General features: G+C 36.4%; 1 protein-coding gene across 1 annotated transcript in view; it reads left to right on the top strand.

The window, feature by feature from the left end:
* LHFPL7 (LHFPL tetraspan subfamily member 7) overlaps positions 1–16,159 on the top strand; it is a 65,073-nt gene extending 48,914 nt beyond the window's left edge. The window contains exon 3 of the mRNA XM_035561116.2: positions 12,080–16,159. Within this exon, the coding sequence (XP_035417009.1) occupies positions 12,080–12,306 (227 nt within the window). The 3' untranslated portion in view covers positions 12,307–16,159. The remainder of the gene's footprint in view (positions 1–12,079) is intronic.
* The last annotated feature ends 20 nt before the right edge of the window (positions 16,160–16,179 follow it).

Below are 16,179 nucleotides of genomic sequence, written 5' to 3'. Positions count from 1 at the left end.
ACTCACCTCTAGAGTCAGGAAAACCCAGCTGCATCGTGGGCGTTCCTCCCAACAGCATCCTTACACCCCCCACAGACACACAGCAACCTGCCAAACTCCAGCACAGACTCACCAAAGGCTTTGCCAGGCTCCCACTGCTCTCCTAGCTCAGCCAACCCTACCCACACCTGAAATCCCCCAGGGGACAGCTGTGATTGGCAGCATCTTTGGCAGGACTAGCATAGCTTGGGCCCAGCTGTGACACAGGGGCAGGACAGAGGGTAGAAACCTTTACTATATTGGAAACAACTGCTTTCACTTTGCAGGCAAATTACTGGTTAAATCACATTTGACAGACTCCAGAGTAATTGCTGTGTGAGCAGCCCGTGGATTTAGGAGGCAGGCACGATGGCATGTTCAGCTGACAATTAGGTGGCTCATCCCATCAAAGGAAGCGTCTCTTGCCATTGTATGGTATTGGACACCTAATTAAATAGCAAATGAAAGTGAACAGGTCCCCCTTGCACTAGCAAAACTACCTAATTCTGGTACAGCACAAGGCTTGTGCTACTGAAACATAGATACTTGCTTTTGGGCCATGGGGTGCATCTCCTGCCTGCCAAGCACATGATCACTTCTGAAGAGGAGCCATCATGCTCTAGAGAGCATGGAGCAGTTCTTTTCTTTCTTTCCTTTCCTCCATCTTCAGGGTCTGCTTTCCATGGAAAGGAGACTCAGGCCTGCAGGGCGAACAGACACATTTCAGTAGGCACTGATGAGAACAGCCAATGCAAGGCTGTTTTCTGTGTCCTGGGCTGAGACAGATGGAGAGAAAGGTGTCCCAGGGCTGGCTGGCAGCAGGACCTTTTACTTTGCTCTGTCTAACACACGTGAGCATCAGCAGATCCTGCTGCCAACAGTTATCGCTTGCTGAGACTGAGCTGAGAGGTGGCTGCACAGGAAAGCAGCCATTAAATGCTGCCTGCGTCTCCTCTGCAATCACAGTGCTTGAGTGGCCCTGCCACTCTGAGCTCTGCAAGGCACTTGGAACCAAAATGAAAGGAAATGGGAAACTGCGGCTCCATTATTTCAATGCAGATTGCACAGAAGTTAGTGTGCTGCTAGAGGAAGAGCTTTGGTCCTTCCCAGCTGACCTGAGACCTGTGCTCATCTGCAATCATCTTTTGTTTTAGGAAAATGAACAGAACCAAACCTGCTGACAGGGAGAAACTTCCACAAATCTTGTCTCATAGAAGAATTTCCACTAATGCTTTTCTCACATGAAAGAGAATTCGTCTGTGTAATATTGTTCCCTGATGGGCTTATATTGATTTCTTTTTTAAAGATGAAAATATATGATGCAATATTTTTGAAAAATTAGAAAAACAAATCAGTCTGTAGCTCAACATAATATATCACTTAAAAATGCTAACTAAAGATCAAGTGAAAGGGAAGAGAAGTACGAATTTTTTATTACAAGCTAAAGACTGAGCTTAGAAATTAGCTTCACTTCCCTGACCTGCTGGACTGGAGGGCACTGCATTTCTGGCGCTCACATGTTAACAAGGTCATCTGCACTCCCAGGAGAAACTCAGAATTCATATCTGAAGTTTCAGCAGACAAAAAAAAACAGAGCAGAGTGATTTGCAGTTTCTTTACATACAAATATACTCAGATTTCCAGTGCACATGTCCCTCTCTATGATCGGGGGGGCATCTTAAGTAGTTTGTTTATTAAGAAAGGTCAATGCTTGTTTTACTTAAGCATTTCAGCTCCCCTTAAAAAAGAAAGTATAGAAAATAAATACATTTCAATGTCAGAAGATCCATAGCAGTGCTATTCTCTGTATTAATAAAACAAAGGGAATAATACAGATGTCCTTGAGAGTAACTGTTTCTTACAGAGATAAGATGGTGATTAATGGGAAATTTGTTCTTGCCAGAGGTGGCTATCAAGTAAAGTAAATAAATGGTATGGTTCTATTCTTGCAGTCTACCTATCATAAATATTATTACTCTGGAAATAGGAAACTGTAATACTACTGGCCAATCAAAGGTTCAAGATTCTGAAAACATCCTTGCCCCTTAGGTTATTCTATTGGTGCCATCATTTACTATGATGCCACAAGGAAAAAAAAATGGCGTGGCAACCAATTCAATTTAGTTTTAAAATAATTTCTAGGATATAATGTTATTTTCTGATGGTGTCACTGCACCTTGTCAAAATTAGCTAAATATGTTAACCTTAAGAAATGGAACAGCCTTTATGAAGCTGGATTTTAAACCTGATAAAGTGTTAAAAAAAATAATAATACAGGCTATGTCCCTTCTAATGCATTTTTAAGAGATCTGCCTATAGAGTCCTGCGGCAGCTCACCTTCTTCCTAAGCACTCAGCGGGATGCAGAATACTGCTAGGAGGCACCAGCCTCCTGCAGTTCTTCTCAGCATTTGTCTGAAGTTACTTGCACAAGAGACAGAGGATTTTCAGTGCTAGCTTAACTGGAGATATTAAAAAAACCTCCCCCACAAAGAGGGGGATTCAATCGTCCTCATAGTTTATTTATAGATTTTGTATTTCATGGTCCAAATATATTAACTAAGTTATTCTGTCAAGAAGTATAAATGATGATCATTTGTTAGCTGAACCACTTGAATAATTGTATCAAAGTGTAATAAAGTTATTGAAGGGATTTATTAACCTGATGAAGTAACTCATTAAATCCTTCAAATGCATTAATGAAGGAGGAAGCATGGGTCCTTTTGGTATAATTGAAGATGGAAAATTGTGCAGCAGAGCCAACCTGATAAAAATGGTCAGATATCCCAAATCACTTTTATTTAGCTAGTCATTTTGGGCATTTCTATCACTACGGTGGATTTCTATATTATTTTTCTAACCTAAGTATCTCTGCCTCAGAACTCAAATACTTCTTTTCTTGTACTATGACCTAAAGTTACATAAATTGTGTCTGCAGTGGAAGGTAAGGAGTCTGGAGGGCTGGAGCCAAAATGTTAGCATTAATTCATTTGCACAGCTGGCAATCAGTATAAGCAACCTCTGCTCAGAAAAAGCTGGACAGTAGAAAGAGCGTGCATTGGCTGAAGAAGGACAGGTCAGAGTGCAGCACGCTGGCAGACTTTTCTGAGGATCGGACCTGGGATGACCTGCAGCGTTGCCGGGCTGCTCTCAGTGAATTAGCAGTTGCATTCCCATTTCCTATCTGCTGAACATCTAGGGTTAAGCCACAGGTAATTCTATTTATAACAGCTTTAAAGATTAGGAAAACCACTGCATTGATACAATCTGCACTTTTCAAGTTTGCAGCATTCCAAAAAAAAAAAAAACCTTCCAAGTACACAGGTAGTATTTACTGTTGGAGGTGCAGCTATAACTGACTTCAGTAGGATGTAGCCAACCATATGGCTACAGCTGTGGCACCTGGGCTGTAAAAAGAGGGGAGCTCTGGAGAAGACAATTATTTCCAGCGTTACTTGTGGTGCTGCTGATTTATTGTGTGCTGGAATCAGTAGCGTGAAATGAGGGTTGTTACAGAACTGTTTTTTATGGTCAGGTGGCAGTACATGTACTTCTGCTGAGTGATGACATTCACAGGACTAGGATGTCTGAGAAACAGAAAACTCTAGTTTCGACCCCCTGTCAAAGAGTTTTTATTATGAGATACGAAAACATGCAATTTGTGTCTTCCTGGCAATTCCTGTGTCCTGGGAAAATGGAAGCTGATCTTTGTAGCTTAAATCAATTAGAAGAAGGATCTAGGATGCCTTTTTTGTTTTAAGCATGTATTTTTCATGGTTGCATTCCATATAAAATGCTGTTTTGTCAGGGATTCTGATCACCACTCAGCCATTTATGTAAAATACATGTCTCTGAAAGAGGTAATGAATGCGATATCCCTGAGGCTTGAAGACTGTTGGGATGTAAAGTGCAACTGTAACGAAGTGAGACGTGGGCATTACTCTCAGGCATCAGGCCTCCTGCTAGCACTGACTCAGCTGCCACATCATGCATCTCAGTGATGTGGGTGACAAGATATAGAATGTGCAAAGTCAAAATAAATTCACTGTATGATGCCTTTACAATAAGGTCACCTCTGATGTAAGGCTAGCATTTAATGGCTACCAGCTTCATTATAAATTCGTTTTCATGAGCGTCTGCTCTGCTTAAATTGTGAGTCTTGGAAGAGGTGAAAAAATTGATTTAAAACAGACCTGTGAGGTCTGAGCAGGTTGGGAAGAGAAGGGAGCAAATGTGTCACGTCGAATCATGACATTTCAGGTGATCTACACATCACTGGCCATCTTTTGGACCTCATCCCCTCCTCTAAATAGCTATTTAAGAACTTGGAATTGACAGCCAGAGCAGGAGCCAAGACCTGCTGCATGTAGGCTGTGCAGAATCTCCCCTTCCCAGGAAGCTGGCTCCTTGGGAGAGACAATATGCTACAAGGAGACGTGTCCGCTCCCTCACTGCTTCCAGCTGCACATGGACCCAGGCTGATACTATTTCTTGCTAGGGAATGCATTGGATGGTGAGTTGAAGCTGCATTTGTTCTTAGCCAAAAGATCACAAGAAGAAGTATTGATTAAATTTTCAGTTATCAATTTCATTGCCTGCCTGTGCTGGACAGCATGCTAGTTCTGGCATGGATAGGTTAATTAACAGAAGCAAAGCATTTGCCACCTTTATTTCTATCAGTAGAAATGGAGCTGAGCAGCTAACCAACGTGCATTGCTTAGAAAATATGTACCATATTATGTTTACCTAAAATAGAGCAACTGAAATATGCATTTTTTATTAGAACTTCTTAATTGTTGAATAAAATTTAACATAGATAAGGGAATGCAGGCACATTGCAGGCACAATACATCCTGAGCATGCTGCTCTCATCTAAAGGATCCAACACTTAAATGTGTCAATATTATATTATTACTCTGCTTCTGTGTTTGGTGTTCTGAAAGAGATGAAGTGAGCATGACTTACACGATTTCCAATAAATTAAATAGAAAATATAAATATTTATTGAAGCAATTAAAAAAATAGGAAAATTGTAATGGCTTCCAAATTAGAGTGCCTCTGACAGTCCCCATTTCTTAACTCTCTGAGCCTTGTAAAATTCTGTGTAACAATCTGCTATTCTGAGGACCACTAGCTCTTGTCTCTCCCTTTTACAGTCTGCTAAATAGGCTGTATATCTCCTAACCTTGCTGATGACAAAATGTACTCCTTCACCATAGTCCACACAGTGCTAGATCATTTCAGCCTTTTTGAGTAAATGGCACGCAACTCTATAACTGCATGATTAGGCCCGTAGATTACCAGATTACAACAATAAATCTTCACCATAGCTACCACTCACTTGGCAGAAATACTGAAGTTTCATCATTTGTTCTCATGTAGAAAACATGCTGTGAAACGCAACCTCAAAGGTCACTGGGATGGCATTTTCTTTTGTGGCCCTTAATAAACTTGTAGCTAATGCAGCAATTACCAAGGCCAATTACCTCTATGTTGTCTTCAGAGAATTTCTTTTCCAAAGTCTGGATAGTTAGATTCCACTTCCTTCAGTTAAAATGTGGCGTAGATTTAGCTACACATTTCTGTAACAGGCTGTTTGTGCACTAAGGGCCTGTCTGCATGAGGAAGCTATGCCAACAGAACTTGAGTGGGGTATTTAAGTGGTACTAAAAAGATTTCTGCAAAAAAGGTGTGTGGACACTCTTATTTCAGTGTTAGTTTTATTTAAAATAACCTCTTCCTGTTACACCTCAGCTAAATACAGATAAACTGAAATGCTATAGTAATATTGTCCAGCTTTTTACATACATATATTTCTCAGTAGTTTTGCATATATATACATATATAAAAATATAAGCTACTATATCTGATGCAGTACCTCAGCCTGTGAGCTGTAGTAACATACTTAGCATTTATTTATACACAGACTGAAACGTACAAACCAGTACATATCCTTTGTTAGCTAAGAAAGGATTTAGACATGCTACGTAGCTTTCTTTATAACCACATTTATTTTATAGCTGAGAAGTGCTAACTTGTGAGTTGCACCATTTAGAAAAGCTAGAAAAAGAACTGGTATAATCTACTTATTTGGCAGCAGTCCAGGACTGATACATGTTCTTCAAATCACAACATGTTTGACTGAAATGAAGCCAATGGAATAATTCTTTAAAAAGGAGAAGAGCTAAACTGTAATATGTTAGAAGTGACTGTATCATTATAACTAGTTCCAGGTCTTTGTTCAGAGGAAGACAGCTTCATTTTGATACCAAGTATATGGATATTATTATCACTTTTCCCTTCTCTCCACTTTGCTTTCTTTGGAGAAAACAATTGGTAGGGCTGTTTTCAAGAGTTTGAATTACGGGTACCTGACTTGCACCTGCTAGTTCTGTAGAGGAGAATGGCATTTAATGGTGGTCCCTGTTTGCCTCACCCCTCAAATGTTTTGTTTCCATAACAGCAAGATTTTGTCTGTTTTAGTTTTATCTTTAATAAATCACTTTTCCAACCATTTTATTTATACTTAATTGACATTTAAAATGAGGCCTGCTGATCTTAGATGTATTTCAGCTTTCACCAAACTTAGTCTAGGTAATTCCTCCTCTTCTGAAGTAGCCAAAGAAAATTGCTAACCTGTGGATAGCCCCAAAATGCCTCTTGTTTCTGCTTGTACACTCACGTGCAGCTATTACCATGGAGAACAACAATTGTGACCTTGGATTTTATTTAGCATTGTCTTAAGGCTTCCAGTTGTTAGAAAAGACTTAAATATATTTCATTTTTGTACAGGGGAACTTGCACCATGTACATACAAAATATCCTAAAGGTAGTGACCCTTCAGGCATGCTATAAAAATACTTGCTAGGGAACAGTGCTGGAAATTACTAAGAGTAGCTTAGCCAGTGCAGTAGGAAAAGAGATGATGCCTTTGAAGATTTCTGGCTGATTTACTGGTTAAAGGTTTTTCTCAGTGCAGCTCAGATATTAGCTGTATTTCTGGCTTTGTGTTAGGGTGTCTGTGGCTTTGGATCAGCAACTACCTTCTTATTTAAAATTATATTAGTAAAATCAAATAAACATAAAGAAAAAGCTTAAGAGGAGCTAATAAAATTATTAGAGAACACTGTATAAACCTGAGGAAATGTTACTCAAAGTCAACTGTGTGTGCCTAAGAATTGCCAGCTTTAAGGAGAGAGAAAATGGATTATAAGTAAGAGGAAACTCCTTGATGAGATGAGTGAGAAAGTACAGCTGCTTTGGTAGATTAAGTTTTGTCAATAAAAATGTTCCAAGAATAGATAAGATGGTAAAGTTATCTGTAACACATTTGGAAGAATACTCTTACTGGCATACGATTCAGCCCTAACTCTCATGATTGATGAGAAGTCCTACACTCTTGCAATTAAACCATCATAGTCACAAGTATCAGGAATATAATTTACTCCTAAAGTAAGCAAGTAAGCAAAAAGAACTTCTAAGACCAAATAATCTTCTTACAGCAGGTAATTCCGGGAAGATAATTCAGGCACACAGCGTATTTTACTACTAGTAATCATTGTTACACATCATTTAAACACATTAACAAATACAATAAAATAAAACAATACCCCCTACATGGTTCTTTTTGACCCTTATATCTGTGGACCATGTCTGGATTTCCATCTCCAATTCTTTTCAGAGTTTAAACATTTGTATGGAAGGATACACATAATCTTAACCAAGTTTTCACACTCCTGCATCATGATACAGAAAGCTGTTAAATTGTTTCATATCTTGAAAACTCCAGCAGTGTTGGGGAAAGAAGTGGAAATGGAAATAGCCATTTTTTGTGCATGGTATTTAAGACAGTTGTACATTAGTGCCCTCTGCACATACTCTAGAGAACTGCATTACTTTGGTTTGTCTGGTTTAAAATTAACAGGAAAACACATTGTGATTGATTTAAATACTTAAATAGTACTTCAGAAGATTAATAAAATGATTGAACCTGTGCAATGACAAAAAATTAAAATTTATTGTATTTTAAAATAGCAGAAAATGCTGCTTTTCCCTGAGTAGCAGTGATATTAATTCAGTATTATTTCCAATTATAATTTACAGCTTTTTGTATAGAACGCTCTGTTTTCCACAAAAAGGACTCTAATGATAACCTGTTCCTGATAATAAAGTTATTTTATTTAGAAATTAACAAACTCAGGTAGCTTTTTTTTTTTTTTAAGAGGAAAACATTTTTAAAGCCTTGGGTCTGCAACAGGGAACAAGAGCACAGCCCAGGGGTACTGCCTTGTTTAGCAAACCCTTCAGAGGAGAAACTGTCAGTTGCCATCTGGCTGCAGGACACCAGTGAAGTACAGAGGACAAGAGAGGAAGAGAGTGAGACTGTAACTTTTTGTCAGGGCAGAAGGTTAGAAAGCAGAAATTAAAAGTGACTTACAGCTGAATCAGTGCAGGTGGACTTGACTATAAACTGACTTGCATTCAGCAGTGGCTGTGACATTTGGTGGTGGCCTGTGAGAACTCAGGTGATAATGTCCTAGCAATAACAAATACCATGTGTTAGATACTAAAACAACAACAACAAAAAGCATGTTTCTAACAAGACACGGTAGTTTATGGCAGATAAGTATCAAAAAACAGTCTGAGGAACCAAATGATCAGTCAAGCCATGTTAAAAAATGAAATCCAACCATTCATTTTACCAGCAAGTCTGCTCTACACTCCATATGTTTCATATTATAGAAGAAGCCCAAATATGTTGTCTTGCCTTCTCATGATCTTCTATGGCAGTGGGATTACACTGCGTATAATGGTAATACACACACACTGCTGTAGTCTGACACCTTTCAAAGAGATGTTTGTTGTTGGAAAACTGCAGAGGCATAAGTGCTATATGAGGTGCCTAAATGGAGTCCCACTGTTTCTTTGTGTGTTCTCCCAGCTAACCGCACTGCTGATAGACAGCACCATTAAGCAGTCATTAGCACCATGTCTGAAAGCTTGGCTTCTGCTGATAATAACAGGCTATTCAATATTTTGAGCCTTTGTAAGAAGGAGGGCACCTAAATGAGAATAATGAGGCCATTCTGTGACATGCCTGAGGATATGAAACCATGAGTAACTTTTTAGCCCATTTGATATGAGAACACATTACATTCGACTGTCACACATTATTTCTATCCTAAAAAAAAAAAAGCTTCTTCTATTAAATCAAACTATGAAAACAAAAACATCAGTACCAAGTAACATTCAAAACATTAGTGTCACTGTAAAGCACAACCTTCAAAATAATTCTGTAGCTGGGTTACCCAACAAAAAAGAAAACATACATGGACAGGTTTATGAAGTAGAGCAGGAGGGCTGAGATTCTAGCAGAAAATCAGCAAATTCTAACAGCAAAGCTTAAAGGGATTATATGATAAAAAGATTACTTCCAATTGTGCATAATGACTTGTTTGGCTGAATGAGATGTGTGGATTATTTTGGCTTTGAAAAGGTGAATGAACTGAAATTTAGCTTTTAGACCTGATTCTTTCTTAGAATTAGATTTTCTTAGATTCTTAGATTAGATTTCTTAGATTCTTTATTAGAGCAGTTGCTATTTCTCTTAAAACTCATTTGCTTTCCTTTGCAAATGGCTCTAGCATTTTACAGTTTTTCCACCATATGGCTGTTTCAAGATTCTTCATGCAGTCATGCAGTGCGGGTTCTGAGTGGGGCTGTGCTGCAAATCCACTTTACATCACAGTCTCTTCAATAGCATGTTGTTCTACTTCCCGTATGAGCCCACAAGCAAATGCTACAGCCTAAATAGGTCTATGGGTTGATACCAGTTTAGCATATGGCTCAGCTTAGACGTTTAATATTCAAACTTTACAATAACATTAGGAAAAGTCCTTCTCTGTTTGTTCTCCAAGGTTGCTTTCTATGTTCCTTTATATCTATATAAATCTATATCTATATAAATCTATATACCTATATCTCCTACAGAGATGGTGGAATTTTCTTGGGCATGCAAGTGTGCCACAACTTTTTACTGAACAAAGGAAGTGTGCTGGCCCTTAGCTCTTTTTCTTCTTTTGGGAAAGCTCAGTGACCTTGCTAGATAAGAGGATTGTGTATATGTCTAGTTTAGCTTCATTTTGTATTCATTTTTTGTACTGTTTTAAGTGGTCTAATGTGTGCAGTTAAGGTAGCTCTGCATAATACAACTAATTTCTTTGTATTTAGCTTCTGTTTCTGTATGTTTGTTTAACAGTAGAGCCTGAGCACACAAGCACGGCTGCTAAGAATTGTACAGTGCTCAGCATCTTGGGCTCCCTCTGGTTAAATGTCATGGAATGCAAGGCATGTGCTGAAGATGTTGGCTGGGCTGGGAATGACCTTGCATGTAGCATCGTCACCTTCATACACCTTAAGCCTGGAAAGAGGGGAAAGCCACTGTGTTCTTTCCTTGTGAATCACTGTAACCTCACCATTCACAAAGGCTTAAAGGGAATGAGAGTGGGTGTGGGAGCAAAGGAAAGGCACCTGCTCTCAGAGAACTCCACTTACTGGCAAGCAGTTTCTCTTTGTACCCTTACAAGAATTACCCTAGAGGGAAACAGACTTGCAACTTTGCCTCTGTTCCAGTTCCTCGCCTTTTAATTTCTATTTTCTTGGTCTTATTGTTTTTCTACAAGGATTAACTCAGTGGTTCCACTTAGACTAGAAGAAAATGTTTTTTTCAAATTATTAAGGGACTTTACAAGCTGAGCACGTTAAACCTTTTGAGTTCAAGTAGCCTACAAACTTAAAGTTTTTTTAATTAAAAAAGATTAATGACTGATTGTTGTTTTTAGTGGATACATCTAAGATTTAGCCTCTCCAATATTATAATTGGAGTAATATGCACATGCCCTACCTTAAAGGCAATTACAAATTCAGAGAATAGTATGTAGTGTTTGTTTTATCATCTTAATGTTTCATTAAATGTTTGCTGGTTATGAATTATCTATTAGCTCAAATGTAACAGTTAATTCTGATTACCACTATTCTTGGATTACTAATAATACACCTTGAATTTGAACAAAATGCTATTCTGGAAGAACAGGAGTTCGGAATAGGGTCTGCCTCATAATTATCCTTCTAAAAAGCATAAAATAAAGCCTTTTAAAATACACTACAGATTTTAAATACAGCAGTAATTCTTTAGCACAAAACAAACAAAGAAAATTAAAATAATAATTTCTCAGTGTTCTTTTAAACAAGAAGTATATACAATGGCTGGGATGGCAAAAGCCTTCATATCAGCCTCGGTTAGCCCCTCTTGACTTCCAAGGTGGACAAAACCAGGTCCTGAGCATTGTACCTGGAGTATTTTAATGCATCTCTATCAGAGCCATGATTTACACCTTGACAGACTTATTTTCAAAGCTGGAAAAGTAGTTCTACTGTTCATTAATTGCATAAACCATGTTATTTAAATAAAAAAGGTATTCATTAAAGACTAAAATCTGTGAAGTTCTATTAAAAGCTAACAGATAATACACACTGTAATTGCGAGTGGCAAGTCTGGCTTTCAAACATCAAGATGTAGCTTAAGCTTTGCTTGTATTTTAGATACATTTCCTCATTATACACTGAATTAATCTGCTAGTGTATTTGGCTTAAGGGAGTAAAAAACTCACTGGTTTCCTCTTACTTTAAATTTGTGCATTTACACTGAAACTCCAGATTCTACAGCACGTCTTGTTATCTTCATTCTATGGTTTTAAACCCAAGCTGTCAAAACTAGTTAATATGGGAAATTTAGGTCTTAATTTTTTAGGTTGCAACCCTAGGTTGAAAATGAAAAGTTCTCATGAAAAAATATCCCAATGCCACCTTGCTGCCATGTTATGACACTGCTGTCCATCAGAGGTAATTATGAAAAGGAAAACAATATGACAATTGAAAGGTTCTTTTTTAAGCTATAACTTTTCCCATTGATTTTAACGTAACATTTGCCTTTCTAAAACAAGGATTTTTTTTCAAAGGAATTAAATGTTCAATAATAACTGTGTTTTTCTCCTCTTCTCTAGTGTTCATAATGGCTTCTGGGCTTTTGGTTTACCCTTTTGGTTTCAACTCTGCAACTGTGAAGAGATTCTGTGAGAATTCAGACATCTACTATGCAGGAGACTGCCAGATTGGATGGGGGTATATGCTGGCAATTGTTGGGGTCATGCTGTCTGTCTTTTTACCATTCTTTGCAAAATATGCACCAAAAGAGCACATATCTCCAACTCCAATACCTACTATTTTATAGTATTTTATTACTGTATAAGAACAGAACATTCCTGTCTACAGGCAATGGGCAGAAATTATTATAGCACTTCCATTTAGCTGTATTGCTAAAAAGAAGGGGAAAAAAAAAAGGAGATGGGAGAGAAGGTCAGATTCACAAAGACCAAAAGTGCATTGATAGTCTTCCGTATGTATAAGTAGCGAACACTCTGGAATTGAACTAAGATTAATCAGCAGCCTTTTTACTGCTCTAAACATACAGTGGCATAATGCCTTAGACAAAAAAAAAAATCTGTTTATCCTCAAAACATCTGTCTACCTCCCAAACAGTTTCATTTGTGTCTCAAATGCGTAAGTCTTTTAAAAGCTTCAATTCACTTTTTATATATTATTAAATGTCAAAACTTTTATGAACCCAATAGTTTTAAAACCGATAATGATATTTTGTTATAATTATTTTGATTAGTGAAAAAAGACTACTAGTAGCCATGGCCTAAAATTAAGCTTGATAACTAAAAAGAATTGTATACAAGAAAAAGTTTCTTTTTAGTCTATATGTATTAGTAACACTTCCATATTGTAAATTGTCAGCACACTTTTTAATACCAATCTAATCTTCAAGATTTACAGTCATCTTTATGAAGATAAATTTTAGATGACTTTTTTCAGAGAGACAGAGAGAGAAAGTGATCTAACTACTTCTAAGGGCTCCATGATGATATAACAGGTTACCAACAGAAAAAAGAGAAAAAAACCATATTTCTTAGGATTGTAACTTTATGTGGAATTTTACAAAATGACTTGAACTATGACAACAGTAAGTTTTTTGTTGTTGTTTGTTTTTAAGGCTGTAAAGAAAAATCTGTGTTTACAAGATGTACGTGCCCTATGGCCCTTGTATGTAGTGACAATATAAGCCAGAATTAACTAGATTCTAATATTTCCATTCATATTAAGATCCCACTATTGTAAAAAAAACAAAAAAATGCTACCGAACACAACAAACGAGAAGAATCTAATTCTGTGTCAGAACTAGCACATGGACATTTCATGGACTTATATGTGAAATCTGTTTAGTTTCCTCGGTAGCATCGGATTCATTACTGTCAAGGACTGAAATAAGTGCACTTGATTGTCTTAAGCAAAACATTGGGTTCTAATCTCACCCCACTGTTATGTTTTTCATTTAAAATAAAATTTGAATTTTAATTCTATTCTCATATTTTATTTTTTATTATTTATTAACAAAAAGATAGATTATATTTAATTCAGAGCTGTACTTCTCAGTTTTGTATTTTGGCAAAAAACAAGTGATCAAATTTATTATTTTTCACTTAAGTGAGCCCAACTAATTCCTGAATTTAGTTTGCTTGTGGTTTTTTTGTGTTTTTTTTTTTTTTTTAATGGAAAGTGTACATGAAGGGACAGACAGAGAGACATGTTGAGGATGTACAAGAAAATGCAAACAGATAGAACAATCACTGTGTTATTTTAATACGTCAAAGACTTCTATAGTCTAGTTTACATTCCTCACGCTTATAAACTTCAATGGAACATTGAGTTATTTTTCAAGATAATGGTCCGTTGTCACGCACTCTAAAGGCAAATTCTGCACATAAACTTAGTAAGTTCCATTACTAATCTTTGAATACAGATTTCAAAGTAGAATTAAGTACATTGAAAACGAGAGAGAATGAGAGCACTATGTGGTTTTGCTCTCACTAAGGAATTGTATCTTCCAAATATTTAATAAAGTAGGTTGAAGGAATGTCTCTAAAATAAGCAGAAGAGATTTCCATCATTTCTGTATAGTAATGTGCTTTTCAGTAATGTCTTAAACTTTTGTTTTAAAAGAATAGCTGAAATTGATAATTTTCATATAAAAGTCAGAAAAGTGAGGAATAACAAACGACAGGTAAGAAGATCATCACCACAAAGTAGAGAGAGACAGAGAGGCAGGCTTTTCTTTCCTAACCAACCTGTGCCTTTACACTAGTACCATTATACAAGACAGGATCAATATGGATAAAAAAAATCAACAACTGAAAAATGTTGAGTAATGTGTATAAACTGTATTACGTATGGTTTTTTCTGTTTTGTGTAATGTTTACGACTGTCACTTAATGTTTCACTAGAAAAGTGATTTGTTAGTGTAAAATAGAAATATTTTTTTCTTGCAAAGATCTAAATACTGGAAGTAAAATTAATTTAGATTTTTATTAACATCCATAACATACTTAGTAGACACAAATGATCTACTCCTGTCATTGCTTATTAACATAAGTTTTACATATGCAGAACTGGAACTATCAATCAATCAACTGAAATCATTAGGACTACATTTGTGTGATGTTGATTACACACACGCAGGTCTGGTCCCATAGTTCAAGCTTCCTTTGTAACTTTGACTTACTGTTATAATGGAGTCCTACAATTTACAACACCGCTGTAACAAATCCTTTACTTCTTAAAACTCAAACTCTTCTGTTGTGAGTATTGTCAAATTCTACTTCCTGCAATATTCTTCACCATTTACAAGTTAAACTAATGCTTCCATTTGGAACTTTCTTTAATATTTTATAATATATAAAGGAAATCAAGTATATGTATATCACCCTTACAACTGGATAGACAAAAACTTTCCTTGCTCAGAACCAGCTTAGCACAGAACGTAGAGATAATAATGCAAGTGATTCTTACTACAGTTAAGAAACTAAGCTAGTGACTTTAGCTTCTCAACTGACAGATTTAGAGGGTGTTGCTAACAATACATGTGCTAACACTGACAGATCACTTTTTTAAATAAAGACTGCGAGTTAAACTGTGTAAAGCGTTTTCTTGTTAAAAGTCAAAAAAAATTCTGGGATCAGGTTCAAGTTTTATTCTAAATATATATAATTTTTTTAAGTGTAACTAAAAGCTGTATTTTCCATTAATGTGTTTCTGCGTTGATTAGCTGGCTCCTTTTTAGAATATTAACTGTTTTCTGTATTTGACTTGTTGGATACAATATTTCAATTATTTTAAATGTGAAATTTCCAATTGCCAACACTGTATAATAATAATAAAAAAATCACACTGTTCAGTATTTTGATATCTTTTTTAAAAATAATAATAAAATAAAACAACAAACACACAAAACACACACAAAAAACCAATTCCCCACAGATTTGGTAGAAAGCTACTGAAGTAGGGAGAAAAAGAAATAAAAACAGCAGGGATAATCTATGAAAGTCAATGTTTGAAGGCAAAGACACATAAACATGTACACGGTCAATCCCTCAGATGATGTTCCTATGGCAAAGGAAAGGAAGTTTTGTGTTTAAGTAATTATTTCTCTCCAACTTCCTATGTGCCCTTGAACAATGTCCCTACAGCTTCAAGGTATGTTGCTATTTTATACAGGTGTTATAATGATTCATAGTTTTTAAAGAAAAATATAATCTGATAACATAACAATGGCAACCATATGAATACCTAAAATATGTAGCTGTATCCTGTGAAATTTTTCTTCTGTGTCTATTTTGTTCATTTCTAAAAGATATTCTACATATATTTTTGTTATTCAGCAAAGGAAAGGGAACCCATTAGTTGGAATTGAAGTGGAATATACTGTCTTCTTACTTTCTGCCAAAGAGTAATTTTAATGCAATTACACAGAGCCAAAGAGAACTTTGTTGATGTTTGATAGCTACTAAACTTTGACCAAAACAAATACTTAAAGGAAGTATACAGTCAACATTTTGAAAATAGGTATTGAAGGAAATTCTAAAAATTGAAGATAAAAAGCAATAGTAATCTGAATTAGTTTTGATAAGATCATTTTTTAAGACACTTGAACTACTGAGAGAGTCAGGTTTGTGGTTTTGTTTCAATTACCTGCATTTGCAAATGG

The sequence above is a fragment of the Cygnus atratus genome, chromosome 20 (assembly GCF_013377495.2).
Source record: "Cygnus atratus isolate AKBS03 ecotype Queensland, Australia chromosome 20, CAtr_DNAZoo_HiC_assembly, whole genome shotgun sequence".
NCBI lineage: Eukaryota > Metazoa > Chordata > Aves > Anseriformes > Anatidae > Cygnus > Cygnus atratus.
The sequence above is the reverse complement of the archived record's forward strand: the minus strand, read 5'-3'. Positions and strand labels throughout refer to the sequence as shown.